Here is a 22,909-nt window from a genome sequence, read left to right as displayed (position 1 = left end):
ATAAATATTTATCAAGCGAATTTATTTTTCATGACGACTACAAAAATGTAAAATTTATTAAGTTTAAGTTACTAATAAAAACTCATTAGCATAAGAAAATTTGAATAATTTTTGAAAAAGTATGACGTGAACACCATCTATTTTTGATCAAAGTCCAACATCTAATTCAGCGTAGCAAGACACAATAATTGCGTCAGCTGGGGAGGGGGTAGGGGACCTCTTCCCTATATCTTTTCCTCCCTCCGGATTCTGAAAATACCCTTATTGGGTATCTTCCCCCTCTAGATATTGAAAAATACATTTGCCCCCCCACCCTTAAATTTTCGTGATTTGACGCCACTGAGAACCACGGAGGTCTGCCAGTTTGATCACATTGTAGAGGGTTCGTGAATGAAAGTAGCAAGGTCTATCGGTCTTATTAAGCAATAAAATAAATTAAGATAAGGAAAATTGACGTTTTATTCTGTTTCGTGGTGGCAAGACAAAAATTGTTGCCCGAAGAGGGTGAAAATGCTATCAAGAGAAAATCCTGAGATAGCCCATGGGATTAGAATCATCAAAAACTATTTAGCCTCCTAGTGCCAATGGCCATAACATCCCCTGCTAGATCATTCATCCCCAAATGTATATATCCCCATTCATCCCCAAATAAAAATTATGTTTATTTACTAGCATGAACACAAAATAAAAATTATTCTAAGCATCATTTGACTGATTTGATTCGGCTAAAGCTTTATTGTTTTATTCCCCTTGGTCAGTATTGAGTACCAGCTATTTTAGAGGAGAAGCATTTATTTTCTGTGGGAGGGAGAGGGGGGTGGCTGAAACCTCAAAGTTCCATGAAATGAATAAAGAGGAAGTGAGAAGGGGATAATTTTCTTCCTGGCCTCCCTTTTATTCTGATAAATATCTTTATTTTGAGCGTGCAATGTGAATGCTGCGGAGTGACAGCTCTCGTCTTGTTGGGATTAAATAAAAAAAAAACAAGTTTTTTCAACTGAAAGTAAGGAGAAACATTAAAACTTAACACGAACAGAAATTATTACGTGTATGAAGGGGATTGCCCCCTCCTCAACACTTCTCGCTTTGCGCTAAAGTTTTTAGCACTTTTAAAAGATCTTCTTATTGTTCTAAATAAACGGCCCTTGTGTTTCAGGAGTCGTTCTTAAAGAATTGGGACAGAATTCAAACTTAAGCGTGAAAAGCGTGATGTTGAGGGGGGGGGAGGGCAATCCCCTTCATACACGTAATAACTTCTGTTCGTTTTAAGTTGTAATGTTGCTTCTTATTTTTAGTTGAAAAAACTTGTTTTTTTTAAATTTAATTTCTGATCGTTTTTAATTAATGTCCAGAAATCATGTCCCACCTCAAAGGAAAAATTTCCCCATCCGCGGAAACATCCTCTAGGCAATACAATCTCGGTGAAATCATATAGTGGAGAATCAACCTTAACAGCTTCACGCGTAAAATTGAGACGGAAAAGAGAAAGCAAGACATTTAGAAAGAATTTTGTATAGTAATTCTGGAGAATTCCCTCAGTGTATAATTTCCCCTGACAATTTCATCCCCTGGAAACTTCCCTCTCCATAGAAAATTCTCCCGTGGAAAAACCCCAGGCAAAAAATTCGCCCCCCCCCACCCGAAAATGTATACATACTTCACAATAACAAATACTATGTGTAAAAAATGGACACATTTTATGACTTAGACTTTTCCAACGAGGCTTTAGGGGGGTCATGTTATATCCAAAATCGTAGTTTTTGGGCATTTCAACTATGATGAGCAAAATGGATACCTCAAAATTTTGATCGGACGACTTAGGGAAAAAAGAGGTGGAGAGGGGGCTAGGTTACCCTCCAATCTTTTTGGTCGCTTAAAAAGGGCCCTAGAACTTTTAATTTCCGTTCGAATGAGCTCTCACGATATTCTAGGACCACTGGGTCGATAAGATCACGCCTGGGAAAACAAAATCTGTGATGCGTGTGAACACGCATCTGTGATCTTTCTTCTGGCAAAAAAAAACGAAATTCCACATTTTTGCGGATAGGAGCTTGAAACCACTACAGTAGGGTTTTCTGATACGCTGAATCTGATAGTGTGATTAAGAGCCTAGGGAGTTTCCCCCTTTTTTTCGAAAATCAGGCATATTTCCTCAGGCTCGTAGCTTTTAATCGGTTAGACTAAACTTAATGAAAGTTATATATTTCGAATCAGCATAATAAGCCAATTCTTTTAATATATCTATTGGTATCAAAACTCCATATTTTAGAGTTTCGGTTACTATTGAGCCGGTCGCTCCTTACTTACAGTTCGTTACCACGACTTGTCTGAAAATATTTTCAGGGTTATATAAAGCGATATATGCGTTCTGTTAGTACAGCGCTGGACTTCAAATTAGGTTATCTTGCGTTCGATTCCTTCTTCGTTTTTTCAATCACGGTTTGCGTGATCAAAGCGTTATATATGTTCTGGAAAGCCTGCACAACAGGGGTGAAGGTGAGAAACCACCCCCTAAAACAAGATTTTTTCAGATCTCCCTCCCTTGAAAAACATAAAAGTGATTATCTAAAATTTATTTTGATATTTTAGACCCCCCCCCCCCTCGACAAATATTCAAAGAGGTTCATTCTTTTAAGATGATCTACGCATTTTTGTCCACAAATTTAACTTGGTTGTAAACAACTGCAACGAGTAGCCTCCCTAACATTTATGATAACCCTATATCAAACAGTTGATGAAAACGAGGTATATGTAAAAAGCGACACTAATCAATAGAAACTGAAACTCTAATAAATGAAATCTTGATTATAACAGGTGTATTACCTATTTGTATTTGTATGACGATAGCTATGGCTGTGATTTTTATATGTTTAGGGCCGTATCTTTTATCAAACAGTTCGTGGTAACGAACTGTAAGTAAGGAGCGACCCGGCTCAATGGTAACCGAAACTCTAGAAAACGGGTTTTTGATACCAATAGATATATCAAAAGAATCAGATTTCAATGCTGATTTCAAATATATAACTTTCATCAAGTTTAGTGCTACCCGTCAAAAGTTACGCGCCTGAGAAAATTTGGCTGATTTTCGAAAAAAGGGGGAAAGACCCCCTAAAAGTTATAGAACCTTAATGAAAATCACACCATCATATTCAGTGTGTCAGAGAGCCCTACTGTAGAGGTTTCAAGCTCCTATCTACAAAAATGAGGAATTTTGCATTTTTTTTGCCAGAATAAAGATCACGGATGCGTGTTTATTTATTTATTTATTTTTTTTCCAGGGGTGATTGTATTGACCAAATGCTCCTAGAATTTCATGGATGGACTCATTGGGACTGAAATTAAAAGTTCTATTGATCTCTTTAAGGGACCAAAAAAAATGGAGGGCAACTAGGCCCCCTCCCACGCTCATTTTTTTCCCAAAGTCACCCGATCAAAATTTGGAGATAGCCATTTTGTTCAGCATGGTCGAAAATATGGTAAAAATGTCTTTTAGGATGACTTGATCCCCCAAAGTCCCCAGGAAGAGGGCTGAAAGTTATGAACTTTACTCAATGTTAACATATAGTATTGGTTATTGAGAAGTATACAGACTTTTTCAGAGGAGATTTTTCTGGTAGGTGGGGGAAGGAGAGGGTCGGGGGCTATATGGAAGGATCTTTCCATGAAGGACGTTGCCATGGGGGAAGGGAAATTGCCATGAAGGGGGCGCCGGACTTGCCAGCATTATTTATTGGTTATTGGGAAGTATAAAAACATTTTCAGGAAGGATTTTTTCTGGAGGGGGGGGGGGGGCTAGAGGAGGGGATTACTCTGGAGAATATTTCCTTGGCGGATGATTATTTGGGGTAAGGGACAGTTCTATGAAGGGGGCGCCGGATTATTTAAGAAACGATCAGAAGTTAAATAAAAAAACAAGTTTTTTCAACTGAAATGTAAGAAGGAATATTAGAACTTAAAACGAACAGAAATTATAACGTATGTGAGGGGGTTCTCCCCCAAGTCAATACCTCGCTCGTTACGCTACAGTTTTTTTTTAGTGCTTTCAAAAGAGCTATCTATTCTAATTAAACGGTCTTTGTGATTCAGGGGTTTGTGAATCAAAAATTTTTTTAAATTTTAACTTAAAGAGGGTGTTTTTTACTATGGTTAGAACCCCTTCATATACGTAATAACATATACGTAATAAAAAAAAAACAATAAAAAAACAAGCGATACGGCTCAATAGTAATCGAAACTTTTAAAAACGAAATTTTGATGTCAATAAATGTATCAAAAGAATGTGTTTATAATGCTGATCTTAAATATATAAATTTCATTAAGTTTAGTATTACTCATCAAAGGCTACGAGCCTGAGAAAATTTACTCGATTTTTTAAAGAGGGGGGAAACATCCCCTACAAGTGAAAGAATTGTAATGAAAATCACACCGTCGGATTCAGCCTATCAGAAAACCCTATTACATAGGTTTCAAGCTCATATCTGCAAAAATCTGCAACTTTGTATTTTTTGCCAGAAGAAAAATATACGAATATAGAAGTTAGTTACGTAAGTTAATTTGTAAAGACATCCATTTAGCAAAAGAAAAGTAAAATTTTTATGCAAATGAAAGCTGCATTAACTAAAAAACGATCAGAAATTAAATAAAAAAAACAAGTTTTTTAAACTGAAAGTAAGGAGCGACATTAAACTTAAAACGAACAGAAATTATTCCGTATATGAAAGGGACTGTCCCTCCTCAACGCCTCACTCTTAAAGCTAAAGTTTGACTCTTTATCAAAACTCTATTTTATAAAACAATCAAAAACATTAGCGCAAGGAATGAGGCGTTGAGGAGGGGACAGCCCCTTTCATATACGGAATAATTTCTGTTCGTTTTAAGTTTTAATGTCGCTCCTTACTTTCAGTTTAAAAAACTTGTTTTTTTTATTTAATTATGATAAGAACTGCCACTGATCGGCATGACCCTGTAAGGCGTTTGACTATAAAATCATTTGAGTTTCTTTTAGTTTATATATTAACAGAATTAACTATTTATTCTATTTCTGAATCTGCAAAGTTCATTAGTTTTAAATTTGATCATCAAAAGCTATCAGAATAAGATAGCTTACTCTATAATGTATAAGCTTACATTAATAATAGTAATTGTACAATTAATAAATAATACAATACATATACAATATAATACAATACAATAAATAATACAATTAATAAGTAATTGTATAATGATAATCTTACTAATTCTATAATTAAGAGTTAAACCCCCCCCCCCCAAGAATGAGTGCGATCTTACGAAAATTTTGCAATGAATTTCAATATTTGTGACCACCTTATTGCTAATAAATACAAAATTTAGTACTTTTTTTCGAAAAGGATTGTCACAAATACATGTGTCTGTTTCTAGGGGTAACCGTGTCAACCCAGTAATTTAAAGTTTAAATGAGCATGGAGGGATTTCAGATGGTTATCAAAGGAGGACTTAACCTCTGACCTCCCTTCATTCTGGGGATTGGAGTAGTATTTAAACAAATAAAACACGTACTGAGGGGATGACACATCTCTTCTCAGTGGCGGATCCAGGGGGGGCCCTAGCGTGGTCTAAAGTAGTGGAATTTACTTGATTAACTCACTTTTGCGTTTATTAAACTTGCTCCTAACGGAAGTTTATCGGATCAACTTATTTTGCGCCCCCCTAAATTGTTTTTATCGGATCAACCTATCCCCCCCCCTAAAAAATCCTAGATCTGCCCCTGTCTCTTCTAGTTGTAAAAGAATTCATTAACGGGAAATATTTATTTTAAATATCGAAGCAATGAAATCAAAGCTGTAGCAGTAGCTGCAACCTTGTAAAGAAGGAACTACGGCCCGTAGTAACCAAAATTTAAAAACCCTTTAAAAAAAATGGAGAGTGAAAATACAATTTTCATTTGTAACTGATTCAGAAATGGTAACTATTATCTTGATTAGTCTTAATAGTAAAATGTTATTTTGAAAACCAAGTTATGGGAATTTCGAAAAAGAGCCTGAAATCCATAAAAAATTTCGTCTGGTCGAAACAAAAGCACACCATTAGAAGTGTCATTCCGTTGTGTTCCTTTGCGTAATTTAAAACGTCAAACTTAAGTGAAATGGGTGGGGTTTGGCTCCCTTCTAATTACAAATATTCTACATTAGGTGTATTTCTAATTAAGAAATACATCTAAATGTTTTTCGAAAGATCCCAAAAATACACCTAAATATTAGTCTAAAAAGCGAAGGGCTGAGGAAGACGGTAGCCCTTCATACCTCCACCTTAACCCTGAATATGATACTAAAAATAAACAAATATTAATAAAAAAAGAAAACAAGCTTTTTTCAACGAAAGTAAAGAGCGACATACAAGATTAAAACAAAACAAAAATTATCCACGTCATCCTAGCGAACAGTAATTATCCAGGATGTGAGGGGGATTCTCAACCTCCCAAATTTTACACTTAGAAGCTTTTCACTCCAAAGCTCCTATCTAAGAGCAGTCTGATAAAAATATTAACTTTTTTAAAACAGTACTTCGAGAATGGTATTGTAGTTGTATTTGTTTTGAGCTGCATTTGTTTTAAACTACAGCATTTTCAGTTAAAATGTTTTGAAAAGTAATTGGTACGTAAACACACTTGTGACTCTATTTGCTTTATTGGAAAATTATTTTAAAAGAGCAGCGGTCACACTTAAGTCTAAAGAGCAGGAGTTTGAGCAGTAGGGTGCTATTCCTTATATATAGGATAATTTCAGTTCGTTTAAAGTTTTAACTATGTTTTTTACTTTCATTTGAAACAACTAGTTTAAAAATATGTAATTACATGTAAACTATGTTGTCTTGAATGGTTCTGATTAGCTTCGTACCTAGTGTGAGTACAACTAACCACAACACATAGAAAAAAATCTAGAAAATATTCTTAAATTTTGATTCTGGAATATGTAAGAATATCGCTCAAGGATCATTTCATAGAAACATAGAGTGTGGCTACGGTCTGAAACTGTTTTACCGTGTTTCTGATCAAAATATCTCATTTTAGAGACTTGCTGGATTTTTTTGATAATCCATGTTTAGATAAATATATCCCTACATCTACATCCAATCAAGTCGCTGCCACCCTTTTCTTTCCGACTTATTTATAAGCTTTATCTGTTAGGGCTCTCCTTAAAAATCATCCAAAGACCCTCGGGAGAACTACAGAAAAAAAACCCAACAAGTTTATGAATTTGAACGAATTAATATTTTGGTTGCTAAAATAACTATTTGTTGAAGCATCTGACTCTCCCCTACCACAAACCTTAGAAGTTTTCTAATACCCCAAGAAATATTTCCCATGAATTAGTTTTGCTCGATATTGTATGATCATGGCAACTGTCATTGAAATTGAAGCTTTGATTGTTTTGTTGGGTAACGAAAACGTCGAATAAATAAATAGCTTCACTTATCAAGGTGGTGTTCTTAGTAAAGATGGTAGATATAATGAAGATGAAAAGAGCAAAGCAGCCAAAGCGCAAGTTTTTTACCCACTTGGAAAAAGTTTGAAAGAATGAGAAGATAAATCTTAGAACTAAAATTTGGAATTCTGGAAGCTAAAGTAACAACAGGGGTCAAGGATTTACTGGAACGTGGGGGCTTTGAGAAGGTAGGAAGAAATGCTAAATATTTTCCTGATGAATTGCGCAAGGGTAGTTTTACTTAATCATTGGAATAACCGGATATCAAAATATAAGCCATACAAAAAATTGGGCTTGATGTCACTTTCTAGGGCTATCATGAAAGAAAAGCTAAGATGGACAGGACATGATATAAGAATGAAGGATAATGGGCAGCCAAAAATCGTGCTTTTCGACCATCACTCTAGGGCTAAGCAAAAAGAAGGACATCATTGAATAGGGTCTGAAAAGATTATTCTAGAACTTCATAGGAGGGAGTGAAGCCGTTAAAAGATGGACGTTGAGGAGGAAGACGCCTAGATTTGTTGGTCTGGTCTCAGGTGACTTATTACCTCAATGAGCGTCAGTAAAAATATAGTAGATTCAGCAGCTGAGAAGCATATTTTTAAATTTTATTTTGGTTGACAATTTGTTTAGTACAATTTTACTTAATATACTTATTTATAGTTAATATGTGATATATTATTATCTCAATAAATTCTTTGTATTATGGAGAGAATAAACAATGGACATCTTCCTTCTATGAAGTTTGATTCTAACAGTGGTTTAGCATAAGGATCCATAAGGAGCAAGCTACTTACTTCTGATAGCCCCATTGCAATCTGTCAAACCAAGAGCCGTGCCACAGAACCTGTCATCTGTTACTGGAATACCCTTTTCAGGCATGGCGCTACGTGATCTCACAATTCCTAAATAATCACTTGCACATAATCGGTCTCCAGACTAGAAAAAACAAAACAATGGAAAATAAATACTAGCAGAATCCAATAGATACTTTGTGCAGAACTCGTGAACTAGCAGATACCAACAGAACTCGTGACAGATACAACGGATACTACAAATTAACAGATACTTTTCGGACAATAAAATACGCTCAACCAAATGGTTCAGTCCATTGTCCTCATTTTATTTTTTTCTCTAAATAATTACCAGTTCCATTTTTTTCCAAAATAAATTATCTCTTTTCTCAAATACCAAAAGAGCTGGAATTTTTAGATTATGACATCAAGACTGGTGTCGCCATCTCTCACAGGGCAAATAGAAAACTAAAAACTGCTCGTAAATGTCAATTTATAATTCTGTAGCCAATGTTTATCTTTTTCGCTCTCCCGTAATATCTTTATTGTCTACCATAGAACCTTTTGAATTATTGTAACTGATTTGCTAGCAGGAGCTTTTTTTAAAAAAAAAAAAAAAGGTCACTCACTTATTATCTACCATGTTGAATAATCTTTCAGAAAAATTTAGTCCCGTAACCCCAAAAATCTTGATATAAAAAAGCTTAATCTTTTATACCAAAAATTGTAAAGTTTAGTTAAACATGACGTTTTTGTTTTTAAAATTAAGCTTTAGTTATGATTTGACTGAGATGCTAGAAAAAATAAGTGAAAGAAGCACGTCACAAATATCCACCACTTAAAAACGAGAACAGAAAAAAAATGAGTTAATTTCTTAGAATTTCCTTGAGTATGATTTACAAAATGTATTTTAAGTTCAAATGGCTTGGAGCATATTGAAGGGGATGTGGGGATGGTCGGTATTAAGAGGCCCATGGTCGAAAAAGATAACTTTTGATATACAGACTCTCACAGTTAAAAGACTGAAGCCGAATCCCCTAACTTTTGGTAAATGCATTTAAACTGGTTAGTACCTGTAAGGCCAATTTACAATTTAAAGTATCACATCTCGGCAAAACCTGAGAATAATTAATATAAAAGAAAAGTTAATTGGATCTTCTTTACTGTTACTCTGAAAGAAAATTCGTTGTTTTGCAGCACCTGCAAATTTTTCAGGGGTGTCAACTCTTATATGACGGTTTCAGTGAAGTGAATCAAGTCCAGTTGAAGTGACTTTCAAATTATATGCTTCCAAAGTTGGGAGCAAAGGTAAATCCTTTATTTTAGTGATTTTTTTTTTTATCTGTTCATAATTGTCAAACCAATTTGGAATTCAAATTACTATAACTTTTTTGTGAGAGCTGAGGACAATAAATCAAAACAAAGCCGATAAAATTGCATTTGTTATTCCCTATAAGGCAAATAACTTGTTTCATAGAATTTTGGCAACTGTTGAAATTTGAACTAGCACCTGAATTCAAAGTTATTAAACGTGTGAACTGATAATTTTCTTTCTCCCACCATATTAGGGTGTCAGTATTCTCAAATGTGTCAAAAATAGATTTGTTTCACTTTAACATTGACTTATCTTACAAGAAGAAAGAATGACAGACCTGAGCATAAGGGACTATTCGCTGTGGCAGTTCAGTGACGTTTGTCATCGAAAATGAATTTGGTTGTGATTCTGCGTATTCAATACCACAAAAACCTGCCTCCTCCTGGATGCATACTGAATAATCAAGATTGTTCAAATGACCTGAAAATGTGTGATGCCAAATAAATGTTTTAATAAATAATAAATATTAAATAATAACAAATAAATATTAATAAATGAATATTTTAGGAGGCATATAAAATGCAGCACTAAATTTGAATTAACCATCCTCACTTTGAGTTTTCTACGCCTTGGTTAACAATAGATGCCGTCAACGATGGCATCTCAGCACACCATTCTATAATGCAAAGTAAGCACTTATGTATGTATTGCGTGTACGTACATGGCGTATAAACGTCTTAGATGTACAGAAGCACAAAGCGTATTTCCGTGCTGTGGTTAATGAAGGTGTTTGCCACCCTTAAAGAAAGAGCACGTAGATACTGGAATTTCTAATTTATTAATATGTATTCTGTATTGCTAAACAATTTATTGTCTTTTAAAATAAATACAAGATTTTGTCACTTCATCATTCAAAAAACTTTTAAGATATTTTTCTGAATCATGTTAGTAATAGTTTGGAAACTTCGAGCAAAAGTTTTCAATACTGCTTGCAATTTACGAAGATCCTAAATTCAGCAAGAAGCCTTAGATAAGCTGCAAATTTTTGTATTAATTATTTTTAAAATAACCTTATTTTAATCGTGTTAATTATTAATCTTATTAAAATAAAATATGAAAGTACGACAATAGATTTCAGTTAGAAATTAATCAGATTTTCTGCATGTTGTTCGTCACGCAAAAATTCATAACAGTAATATAGTACAGCTTCTCAGGTTCTGGTTTCTTCGTAACCTTGACAATCGTTTTGATGGGAGGATGAAACTTTCAGGAATATATCTTAAGTTAAGACTATTAAAGGTTATTTTTTTGGAGCTTAAATGACTCCATCCCGCTCTTGCACGAAGTGTCCGGATTCCATCAAAGCTTGATTTTTATCAATATTTTTCTCCAGAATAAGCTTAATCCAAAGATCCCAATTCATATTCTGAATTCTTGGATATACTTCAACATTAGATACGTATACAGTATTTTTTGAGGGGGGGGTTATAAAGAAAGAAAATGATTTAAAAGTTTAATAAGCAGTGCCTTTAATTAGGGAGAATTTAGGGTTGGTCTAATCCCAAGGCCTTTCCCTTTGTACGTTCCTTTCCAGCGTTGTTAGTTGTTTTTTTGTATTCTTCTCTTCACGTTTCTCTTATTTGTCTTTTAAAGAAGGTCGTTGCATTTTTTATTCAACGAAGTATACTCGTGCACCTTTTAATTTCGGGATAAAATGAACCTTTTAAATGGAAAAAAAATAATAGTAAAAAGGGTACCAGTGAATCCAACTCGCATGTCACAGTCTGACGGGTCGACCATTTCATGAACTTTGCAATAAGGTACCTGTGCAAAACACCCAAAACCATCAAAATTGAATCCTTTTATATGGCCAGATATACCCTCGTAATATTGAAGACATCCAGATGGCGCTGAGAAAACAGAATAGGAATTGTAAAAAACTAAATTTTTAAATAAAAACAAACACAGAAAAGATGTTTTGTCATATGTGAGGCATGTTCATGCTGTGACACCAATATGAGGATTTGCAATCTTTTCTAGGCTGTGACCGCTGAAGATTCAAACCTAAACCGAGCGTATATTTTTCGAAAAATAAATTTGGAAATCATAATATCGTTGAATTAAAGTCATCTGTAATTATTGCAGTTCATTGTCGAACTAAATTCCTGTAGTGAGTTGCAAGGCCGTATTAGTTTCAGTTAGAGATAGCTAAAAAAAAGGTACTGCGACCGTTGAAGTTTTAAACCTAAACCGAGCGTACATTTTTCGAAAAAATAATTTGGAAATCACAATATCGTTGAATTAAAGTAATCTGTAATTACTGTAGTTAATTGTCGAACTAAAGTCCTGCGGTGAGTTGCAAGGCCGTATCCAGGATTTTTTTTCGGGGAGGGGGGGGGGTTTGAACCCCCCAAACCTCCCCCCGGGGTACGCCCTTGGTGAGTTGTTAATAGTTGTAGTAGTTAAGTCAACCTTATTAGGCTTATTATGTATTTAGCAATCTTCTTTTTTTTAGGGTCACTACAATACTTCAATAGATTTACGTGGCTTTCCTTTAAAATATATACTTTATCCACTCACAAACGAACCTTCCAAGTCTAAAAAGTGGGCTTTCAGAGGCGCCAATTTTTTGGGAGGCCCCAATTGTAGCTTGTGATGGACGCTAGAAAATATAGAGAGTCTGATTTACAATTATGTCACTGAAGGATCTCAAAGTGATAATTTCGAAAGATTTTAGTTTAGGGTCTGAAAAGTGACCCTGGTCTTTGAAAAGAGCATAAAATAAGGAACCAACATTTTCCTTCAAGAAGCGGTCATGCACTGAAACTTTACCGGGTCATGCATAACAGTGGCACCCAACAAATGAGCCGACTTATCCTAAAAGAGATACTCCTACCCGGGTAGATTATTCCCCTACAGCCGTGTTAAAATGCCCTCCCTTGTCACCCTAACTTGTCTTACAATAGCTGAAGTGATCCTACCTCAAGAAGTTTGCTGAAGACTTTGGCAAGTAGAACAGTGTGTGCATTTCATATTTCAACAAGTAGGCCTGTATTTCATCCTTATATACCACATTTACAAGATATTTACCTAGTTTTGTAACTGTTTGTGATAATGTTGAGTTCTGGCTTTAATTTCATTCGATAGTTTAATAGCCAGAAGATAGCGCCTAGGGTTCAAGAGTTAAGATTATAGAAATAACAATGTGGTAACAATTTCCATAAAAAAGAACAAATTTTGAGTTTGAGGTGTCATAACTCTTCCCCGATTAAAATTCTTGGCCTAACCATTTCAACAAAGACACTTTACCACAACATGTCATTATATATTAATATTTAATTAACAATGTGTTAAAAATTTCAATAAAAAATTAGATATTTTGAGTTTGAGGTGTCATAACTCTACCCCGATTAAAATTCTTGGCCTAACCATTTCAACAAAGACACTTTACCACAAAATGGCATAAAATATTCCTTTTTAAATAACAATGTGGTAACAATTTCCATAAAAAAGAAGAAATTTTGAGTTTGAGGTGTCATAACTCTTCCCCGATTAAAATTCTTGGCCTAACCATTTCAACAAAGACACTTTACCACAACATGTCATTATATATTAATATTTAAATAACAATGTGTTAACAATTTCCATAAAAAAGTAGATATTTTGAGTTTGAGGTGTCATAACTCTTCCCCGATTAAAATTCTTGGCCTAACCATTTCAACAAAGACACTTTACCACAAAATGGCATAAAATATTCCTTTTTAAATAACAATGTGGTAACAATTTCCATAAAAAAGAAGAAATTTTGAGTTTCAGGTGTCATAACTCTTCCCCGATTAAAATTCTTGGCCTAACCATTTCAACAAAGACACTTTACCACAACATGGCATTAAATATTCCATTTTAAATAACAATGTTGTAACAATTTACATAAAAAAGAATATATTTTGTGTTTGAGGTGTCATAACTCTTCCCCGATTAAAATTCTTGGCCTAACCATTTCAACAAAGACACTTTACCACAACATGGCATTAAATATTCCTTTTTAAATAACAATGTGGTAACAATTTCCATAAAAAAGAAGAAATTTTGAGTTTCAGGTGTCATAACTCTTCCCCGATTAAAATTCTTGGCCTAACCATTTCAACAAAGACACTTTACCACAACATGGCATTAAATATTCCTTTTTAAATAACAATGTGGTAACAATTTCAATAAAAAAGAACAAATTTTGAGTTTGAGGTGTCATAACTCTTCCCCGATTAAAATTCTTGGCCTAACCATTTCAACAAAGACACTTTACCACAACATGGCATTAAATATTCCTTTTTAAATACTATAAGGCCGTTCTTTGGATCGACCACAGAAGGGGGCTGAATTCTGCCCGCTTACTCTTTTTTATACTAGAAATCAAACAAAATATGTCAAAAGTTTAATATAGTCTTGGCCACTAATTTTGGCCACGGGTTAAGAATGTACATTAGGTAAAGTATGGCTTTTCCATTCTTAATTGACTTAATTATTTAATTAAGACCTAACTAGAACTTAATTAACTCCTTTCTTAATCGAACGTCTTAATTGACTTTTAGGCATCTTAGGATTGACAAATTATAAAGCACAAAATTTAAATCATCTTTAAAAACTAGCTAGACTTACTCACTTTTTTTCACCTGAAACGTGAATTTGGCCATTGGTAGCTTGCAACTCACTTTAAAATAAGGTTGTACCTTGTATGTAACACTTTAAATTACCCCACGTTACTTCATTTAATACATTAAGTTACCTTTTAATTAAATCTATTTTTCTGCCGTTGTAACAAACATTGTTAGCTCAGAAAAAACTGCTAGAAAATTATCTTCCCTTTCAATAACTTTACATCAGTGGAAAAGGCCTCTGATTAATTGAAGATGATGCCATACGGTTACTTTCATCCAATCAAACCAATGTCACGGTCCTTCTGGTTGTGGCAATGATTCTAATGCCCGTCATACATGCATATGCGCATTGACAGTACGCAAGCGTACTGGCTCAAAATAGCGCTCAAAACGTTCGTCACCCTGTAATGACTGTGAATTAGCTTACCTCTTGGCACTTTAGTCTCAACACAATCGCAAGGGATTTGGTTGACATGTATTTTCCAGGCTCTTCTTTCAGGAAACGTTGTCCTTTTCGCTGGGCTAAAAATAGCATGTGATCAATTTTATTATTTTTTTTAAAAGGATACTCCAGTAGCTCTGCATAGCTAATATACTTATTATAATTTCCTTGAACGTGCAATTTTCTCCAATAATCGCAATTTCTATTGATATCTCTTGGCAGATTTATCTTATTTTTCGGAATTATTCCTCCTAACGGCCCTTGACTTTTTTTTTAAGTTAAGGAGCTTTATTTATAAAATCAAGGAGCCACTAGAAAAAAAAACACAAGGAACGCCAACACTTGGGCACAAGAGATAGCCATTAAAGGCAAATAAAGGGCATCATAAGTCACAGCTTCTCAGGCAATGGTTTCTTAGCAATCCACAAAAAATGGGCCTTTCAATCACATCACAAATATTCTCAAAAATCATCCTCAAGACAGCGGGACGAACATTAAGTATCAAAATACCAGAACACGTAGATATCATCCGTGGTCTTTCGAAAGCTTCAAAAAGTTAAAAAAAAATCTTCACAATTTTAATCCGTATTTAAGTCATTACCAAAGCCTCATCAAGCCTTAGTTTGAAAAACTAACCCCCTCACCCTATGCTATTGATATTAAAACGAAGTGCCGCAGACAATGATAAGTTAGTATATTATAGGAGCTACATTGTTCATAGTTTGGTTGCAGCTCTTAGTAGTAGGTAGACAACCAGGATTTGCATACATGCCAAAGATTTTCCTTTTCGGCCAACAGTCTAGGGCCAAACGAAAAGGAGGTTGTCCCCAGTTGGGATGGGAGGATGTTGTGTGTTAAGATTTAAGGAAAATGAGAACTTAATGGGAGGGTGTAAATAGGGAGGCTTTGAATAGATGAGGATGGATGAGGACCGTGCGGAGCTGTGTTGGCCTCAGGCGGCTTGGTGCTGCAGTGAGTTGTAGTACTGCATGTAGTAGTTTGTGGTTTTAACGACGGCCCCACCTGCAACTATGAGCCTCTTGTGAATTTTTTTTTTCCGGAAAAGGTCAGCTCTCCAGCCAGGACTAAAATTATTATTACTGTTTTGGACAGAATCACAAAGTATATATATATATATATATATATATATATATATATATATATATATATATATATATATATATATATATATATATATATATATATATATATATATATATATATATATATATATGTCAAGTTTTAGACGTTCGAATTTCATATTCAACTGTTCCTGGAAAGTTTCTCTGAAATTCTCGTTCCGGAGTCTACCAACAACTTAACTTCCCGGAAGGTAGTTACCCTTCCTAAATTTCAGCTTTAGATTACGTTTTGGCACAACTAGATGGTGATCTTTACTTTTAACATCAATGACAACACTCCTATATACCCTAGTGTTTTGTATGGATCCTGCCAGCCTTCGATCTACAATAACATAATTAATGAAGTTGGCCGTATTCACATCATGTGAGTACCTTGTTAACTCATAGGTCATTTTATGACCCAATACTGTCTTGGTTATAACTAGATTTTATATCTACAAAATTGCAGCAGTCTATAACCTTTGCTATTTTGTCTTCTTACGCCAAATGTACCTAGGCTAGGATACCATCTATCCCAATTCCTACCAGCCTGGCCATTAACATCCGATAATAAAAAAACATTATCTCTACCTGAGATCCTGTCTATTTGTTCCTTTAACTGTGATTTAAATTCCTCTGTGCAACTGCCATCTCCAGCCGCGGGTTCTACACGGGGTATATACTAAAACTACTGATACCTTGAACTTTTTAGTCGTTAAATGAGCAACTAAAATTCTAATATTAATACCTTCCCAACCGAAGCAATATTTAGAAGCCTTCTTATTTATCATAAGCCCTCCTCCTGGCTATGCACCCCATTCTTCCTCCATGAGTGAATAAATTCTATATCACCTAATTGCATGTTTTTTTACTCCTGGGATATGTGTTTTTGAAACTCCTATTAAGTCCAGTTCAAAATGTCTGAATTCGTAAATCTAAATGTCAATACGACGGTTCTTTTTGACATTGTAAAGCTCTAATTTGCAGTTTTCGTATTACTTAAATCCCTGAAATTGTTATGACCTCAGAAAAAGCAGTGGGTCCCACCAGTGCAGATAAGGACCTAATTCATCTTCTAAAGTCAAAACTAAGCGCTTAAGCCAGCTTAGAACCCGGCAACAAGAAGTCCTTGAGACCAGGAGTTGAATAGAGTTTTTTTTACAGTTCTTGGCCCATTTTAGTAACAACATGGTTTTCCACACCTTGCGATGCTCTTCTATCAACTGAGTCGACGTCCTGCGCAAGCAATCTCAAGCCTGTTACTTCTGGTTCATTCATGCCTGCAAACATTATATTACAATGGAGAGTTAGCCCGTAATTGATAGCTCAGTTAGGAGGATGTTTATCAGTCCAAAACAGCCTACCAAAACAAACAAAACCTAGAAGAATTATCAATCAGAATACAGTGCAAATGCTGTGTCGTTTGCTGGGCTATAGTTTATTTTGAAACTTCTAACAAGTCTAGTTCTAAACGTTTGAATTTGGCGTTTGAAATGTCACTATGACAATTTTCTTCCAACGTCGTAACTTTTCATGACGTAATTTTCATGTTATTTAAGCTATTGAAATTAATGGACAGCAACGGGTTCAACCAGTGCAGGTCAGGGGCCAATAATTCCTTTTCAAGTCTACACAATGTGTTTAGGCCGGCTTAGAACTGGACAGCTTGAAGCTCCTGGGACCTTACTTGGCGATGCTCTCTTAACAACAAGAGTCGACATCCTGCACAAGAAATCTCAAGGCTATTACCTGTGACTGATGAAGTATTCAGGCCTGAAAATGGTATGCTACAATGAGGGGGCAACATATTATAAACATCATGGCTAGAAAGAGGTTTTTCACTTCAGAGAAGCCCACTAAAACAAACAATACCCAAAAGAATTGTCCTTTATCAAAGGAGCACAACGCTATTCCGTTTACTAGGCCATTGTTTCCTCGAGGGGCGCTAGCGCTGTTTGCAGTCACGGTTTTGGTCAGGTAAATTCATGAAAGTTCTGACACCGATTATGAGGCCATAAAAGCAGGGTTCCTTTCTCGGGGATAGGGACGTAGGAAGGAGCTTGTGACAGAGTAGAAAATTCAAACTATCTCACAACCTCCAAACAGCTCCAAATGAATTTAATTTGCGCATTTTTGTGATATTTAAAAAAAAAAATTTCAAACGTTTTTTTTTTCTTGACAGGTACAGAGACACAACTAAAAAACACATTTTTCTATGCATAGTATGTACAAAAACATGCAAACTATAGCCTATGGCTATAAAATACAATCTGATAGTTCCCATCTTAAAAATTAATATTTTGCTGGAATTTTTTGTCAAGGTGGAACAGATCAAAAACAGTTGAATAACCATAAAATATGAAAGCACACACTTTATATGGTTATCGCAACAGTGAGACAAATATTAATCAAAGTGAGACTTACATATAATTCGCCAGCGCAACGGTCACGTTTACTGGGTAAGCCATTTGGGGCTGGGTTGGCATAAACCGTTCTGCATTTCTGGCAATCCCAACCGGAGGTGCATTACTGCCGTCAGTTCCAAACACATGATAGGTGTCCCAACAGTTGTAAAAGCTCCTTTGAAGCTGATCTAGCATAAACGTCAGCGTTGTCTTCGACCTTCCCTCTACTGATAGGTACACTGAAAAAAATTAACTTGAAACAACCAATTTACATCCGCATCGAAAAATCTGCTGCAGTGAAAAGAGTTTATAGCGAATTGATCTGAAACCCCTCCCTCCCTGAAAATTTGAAAAACAGTGCAAGAAAGTCTACGTTTCTAAATATACTAACAAATTAGAGATTGGTACCTTGTGGAACACCACACTTAATTTATGTCCGCTCTCGACTCGAATCACAAGGAGACAGGGCTTGCACTTTTTGATACTTATGCCATAAAAAATCAACAACCAACAGAAGAATGTGCTTATGAGCCCCCAAGGCCTTGAGAGCTGGAAGAAGATGTTTAATCAAATCAATAAACCTTATGGCCGTCTACAAGAAATAAATCAACAAAAGTGTTTCCCTGCTTTACCTATTCAGCTATAGAAACTGCAATTAAAAATTCATTTCTGATGCCTCTTCTAATGTATAGGTATCTAATGTAAGGCGTTTCTTTGTAAAGGTATCTTTAAATACTGAAATTTTTCTATATCTTATATTTTTAGATATAGAAAGATATGCATCAATGTCACAGAAAAATTTAATATGCATATTGGAAAGTTGTGGTACGCATTGCAAAACCTTTGTTTTTCCTAAACTTATGGCGCAGCATATATATAAATATTATATAATTACATTATATTTTATTATATAATAAATATAATATATGATTATATACATTATATAGATAATTTATATATTGTGTAAAAATATAAAAAATAATAAATAAATTGAGGAAATCAATAAAAAGATAAAAACAAAAATTAGAAACGGAAATCTACTGAAGTCGTTTCTTTAGTTGGTATTTCTCGTAAGAAAACAACATACTCTTCGAGGGTTTGTGCTGAATGCTATTCCTTTTAGAGAGTTTTCACAAATTATGTTTTTGGTTTTTCAAACTAAAAGGCAGGCAAAAGACTGAAATATTCAGAAAATAAATTATTTACAAATATTCCTCTAGAAAGAGATATGATTTGGAAAGGACAGGCCACTTATATGAGTGATAAAAGCCTATGTGTGGAAACCAAAATGAAAAATTTCGCTTAAAGGAAAGTTTGTATCTTATACAAACAAAACGTTTTACTTTCCTGCTTGTTTGTATTTCGACATCAGTAAGTTGCAACTTATAATGTAGTTAGTTGCTGTGGAATCAAAAATAAAAAGCTGATATAGAGTTTTGCTGATTGAAACTCAAAATTGAACATAATGAAAATATTGTCTAAACTAACCCTTGTCACGGATCTTTGGGCTTAAAGATGGATATCAAAGTGATAATTTAGATGGGACCCTGCTTTTATTTATTTTTTTTTCAAGAATTAAACACGCTTGACATGGCACAGGAACCGTCTAAGTTACCGGTTGTAAAATAATCCCTAAGTCTGAATACAAATGGAAAAGGTTAGTTGGACAAATTTCTCAGTTGTGTCGATTAATGAGGTCAATACATTAGTCAAGATTGAACAATTATGTTTTTTTTTAAATGGAGCATAACTGACAATACTACAATCTAATCTCACGAAAGAATACTTGAAATAGAATGATTGTATTTTCCAGCAATCGTCTAAAAGAAATCATACAAAATTACGTTTTGTTTATCTCATGTCCAGGGTTGCCACAATGCGAAAAATTTTTATAATGCCCAAGCTAATAAAATGTAACTTTCTTGTAATGTTTGACATGAAAAATTGCTTTCCACGGTCAGCTATCTTGGACAGCAGTTGAGTCAGGGAGAGAAACATTTATGGAATGAATCCAGGGTCCAAAATATACACAGGGAGGTGTTTCCAATCTACTATTTCTACCCGTTCCTTATTTCTCTGGCTTAGAGGATTGCACACAATATAGATAATAGACGACGGGACTTATCTAAATTTGACAAAACTTTCGCCTCAATATGGGGTTTTTAGTCTCTTTGTCTTTGGCTATAAGTTTTGAAAATACAATTCCTGTGACGTTAGCCCGATGCCGTAAACAGGAGGGGGGGGATTTTTTTGACTCGTAAAAACGTAACAAAATGCATATAAGCAAATCTTTGATGCGTTTTTAAAGTTTTTTTTTGGTAGCCTCCCACCCAAGAAAGAAAATACCCTCCCCCCCCCCAACCCAGCAAAAATCATGGATACACCCTTGCCTCGATAGGGTTTTAAGCTATTGCAAGGTCTTTTTTTTCAAATTTAAGAAATTGTATTACAAATTACCGAAACTTTATAAATCGGGATTGAGTCCAGGTAAGACGCTAAAATCATTAAACCTGTGCGTCATTAGGGCTGTACATCTGCTTCTGAAGATTTAATTTCTAGGACACAAAGATTGTCCAGGGTTTTCAAACTTCAGTGCCCTTTAGAGGGGGAAGTAGAGGACATATATAGCCAGGGCATCATTCAGCCTTTTGATCTAGTTCCGTAAGTTTCATTCACCTATCTCAACTACTTTCCAAGATAATACTGCCATCTATTATCCAGGTCTGAAAAGCTAGACCCCCTTCAAATATATTTAAGCCTCCCTCCCCCGAAAAACATTCTTTGGTTGGCACCCATTCAAAACCAGCCAGCAAAGTGCAAAGATAGTAATATTTTTCTGTACTTATTTCACCTTAAAAGTTGTTTCTAATGCCATAATGAAGAAAAAATAACGTAAATGTTTTTATAACCTATGGGCATATACAAGCATTGTAGGGTTGGAGGAGGAGGGGGCACGCAGTGAAGCTGGAAGTGATTCTGAAATCCCGTAAAAGATAAATGCCTGGAAATACATTTTCTTAATTTAGTAAAACAATTTTTGCAGTATCGGGTTTTCGTCAAAGATAAAAATTAACTTCACTCTCATTCAAGTATTACTGCTTTGCCTATCTTACTTATAATCTATTATTTCCAAAATACCTTGTATTTTCCAAGTTTTTTTTATTATTAGTTAGTTCTTTCTTACTTCAGCTTATTCCTTCCTTGTGCACTTTTATGACTGAACAAAATATTACATTTTTTTCAGCGTCACAATTATTGAAGATGCAATGAATAAGAAAATACTTCATTTATGACTAAACCAAAAGCAGTGATATTTCATGGAAAAGGTAGATTGATTTAAAAATGAAAAACGTTTTTGGGAAAACCTAGCATAAACTTAACATTTACAGAACTTCATCGTCAATAGGCCTTTTCTTGCCTATTGATGTTGTCAATAATTGCGGGAACAGATTTGTTTATCAAAACGTGTGGATAAATAATAATTTTCATGAGAAGACAAAATTGTTGGAAATGAACGACAATATTTTTAAAATCAGTTAAATGTTTTTTTAATATTTCAATTAAACCCCTGTTTACTCCTGCAATTTTCACTGCTCACGGACCTTTTCACTCTCTGATTGAATTCTGAAAGTTTCTATTAAATACAACACATTTCTTCAGTGTCCTTTGGAGGGAAAGGAGATGGGTGATTAAAAACAGCACCTTTTTATGTCTCATATTAGGTAAGAGATTAAATCAATAATCAATATAACAATCTTTATGGCAAATTAATCGTTTTTGTTCTCTTCTAAAATTGTAAGAACAAAAAAAAAAAAAAAAAAAAAAAAAAAAAAAAAAAATCCCCTTATATTCATCCTTGAAATTTCCTGCTTAACTTTGGCCGCCAACAAGTCTGACAAACAACGATTTCAATTGTTATTCGTCTTCACCCACAATGTTGATCAACAAAACCTTTGTTGGTCACTAGAACACGATTCCAGATCAACAATGTCTCGCCAGAACAGATTTTTGGTCAACAATCTTGACCACGAATGTTATCAGAAAAGGCCTATAGTAACTTTCTGTTTGAAGCGTAACAAAAATTTTACGAACGTAACGTCCATGGCAACCCTGATTGTGTCACTTTGAAAAAACGGATGAGAAATGGCTGATTTACAGACTTACTATGAGATCCGTTATTTACACCGCAAAGTGTTGGCAGCTTCCCTCCATTTCCGGTCACGTAAAACTGGTCATACTGGCAATCACCCCAAACAGGTGGCTGAATTTGGAACTCTTCGAAATCCAACCTAAAAAATATATGTTGTATTATTAAGATTAAGTACACTTCACATAATACTCTTATAAAAGCAAGTTATGGCAGTAAAATTTTTGGATTGGTATTTATTGTTGTTTCTTTGAAATGGGACACAAATAGAAAAAGGATTAAGAAACGGCAAGGACTAGACATCCTCAGAGGTGAGGATGCCTTTCAGTAAGGGAAACCCCGTTTTTTTTTGTGTTTGTAGTATTTGTGATTTAAGTGCGTCCAGTGCAGCCAGGGGACATCTAAAGTTAAAATTAGTTTTTTTTTTGCTTTTTTTAACCTTTTCGTCACTGTGCTGAAAGGATATGGGGTTTCTTAAAAATATGAAAAAAAGCCCTTCATTAACGGCTGCTGTTAAAACTAAAGTTTAGTGACTTCTGTATAGTCAAAATTGACACTGAACAT

The 22,909-nt window shown here is 34.7% G+C and overlaps 1 protein-coding gene across 1 annotated transcript in view; it reads right to left on the bottom strand.

Moving 5' to 3' along the window:
- The window catches only part of LOC148942641 (uncharacterized), a 36,836-nt gene that overhangs the window by 514 nt on the left and 13,413 nt on the right, over positions 1-22,909 (bottom strand). Inside the window, exons 5-10 of the mRNA XM_089102211.1 lie at positions 22,363-22,487; positions 18,218-18,437; positions 14,658-14,752; positions 11,333-11,485; positions 9,913-10,055; positions 8,264-8,405 (exon numbers count right to left, since the gene is read on the bottom strand). Coding sequence (XP_088958337.1) covers positions 8,264-8,405; positions 9,913-10,055; positions 11,333-11,485; positions 14,658-14,752; positions 18,218-18,437; positions 22,363-22,487 — 878 coding nt within the window. The remainder of the gene's footprint in view (positions 1-8,263; positions 8,406-9,912; positions 10,056-11,332; positions 11,486-14,657; positions 14,753-18,217; positions 18,438-22,362; positions 22,488-22,909) is intronic.

This window comes from Artemia sp. Qi Xiang Cuo, chromosome 16, assembly GCF_049724085.1.
Source record: "Artemia sp. Qi Xiang Cuo chromosome 16, ASM4972408v1, whole genome shotgun sequence".
In the NCBI taxonomy this organism is placed as follows: domain Eukaryota; kingdom Metazoa; phylum Arthropoda; class Branchiopoda; order Anostraca; family Artemiidae; genus Artemia; species Artemia sp. Qi Xiang Cuo.
Note: the sequence above shows the minus strand (reverse complement) of the source record. Positions and strands in the feature narration are given on the sequence as shown.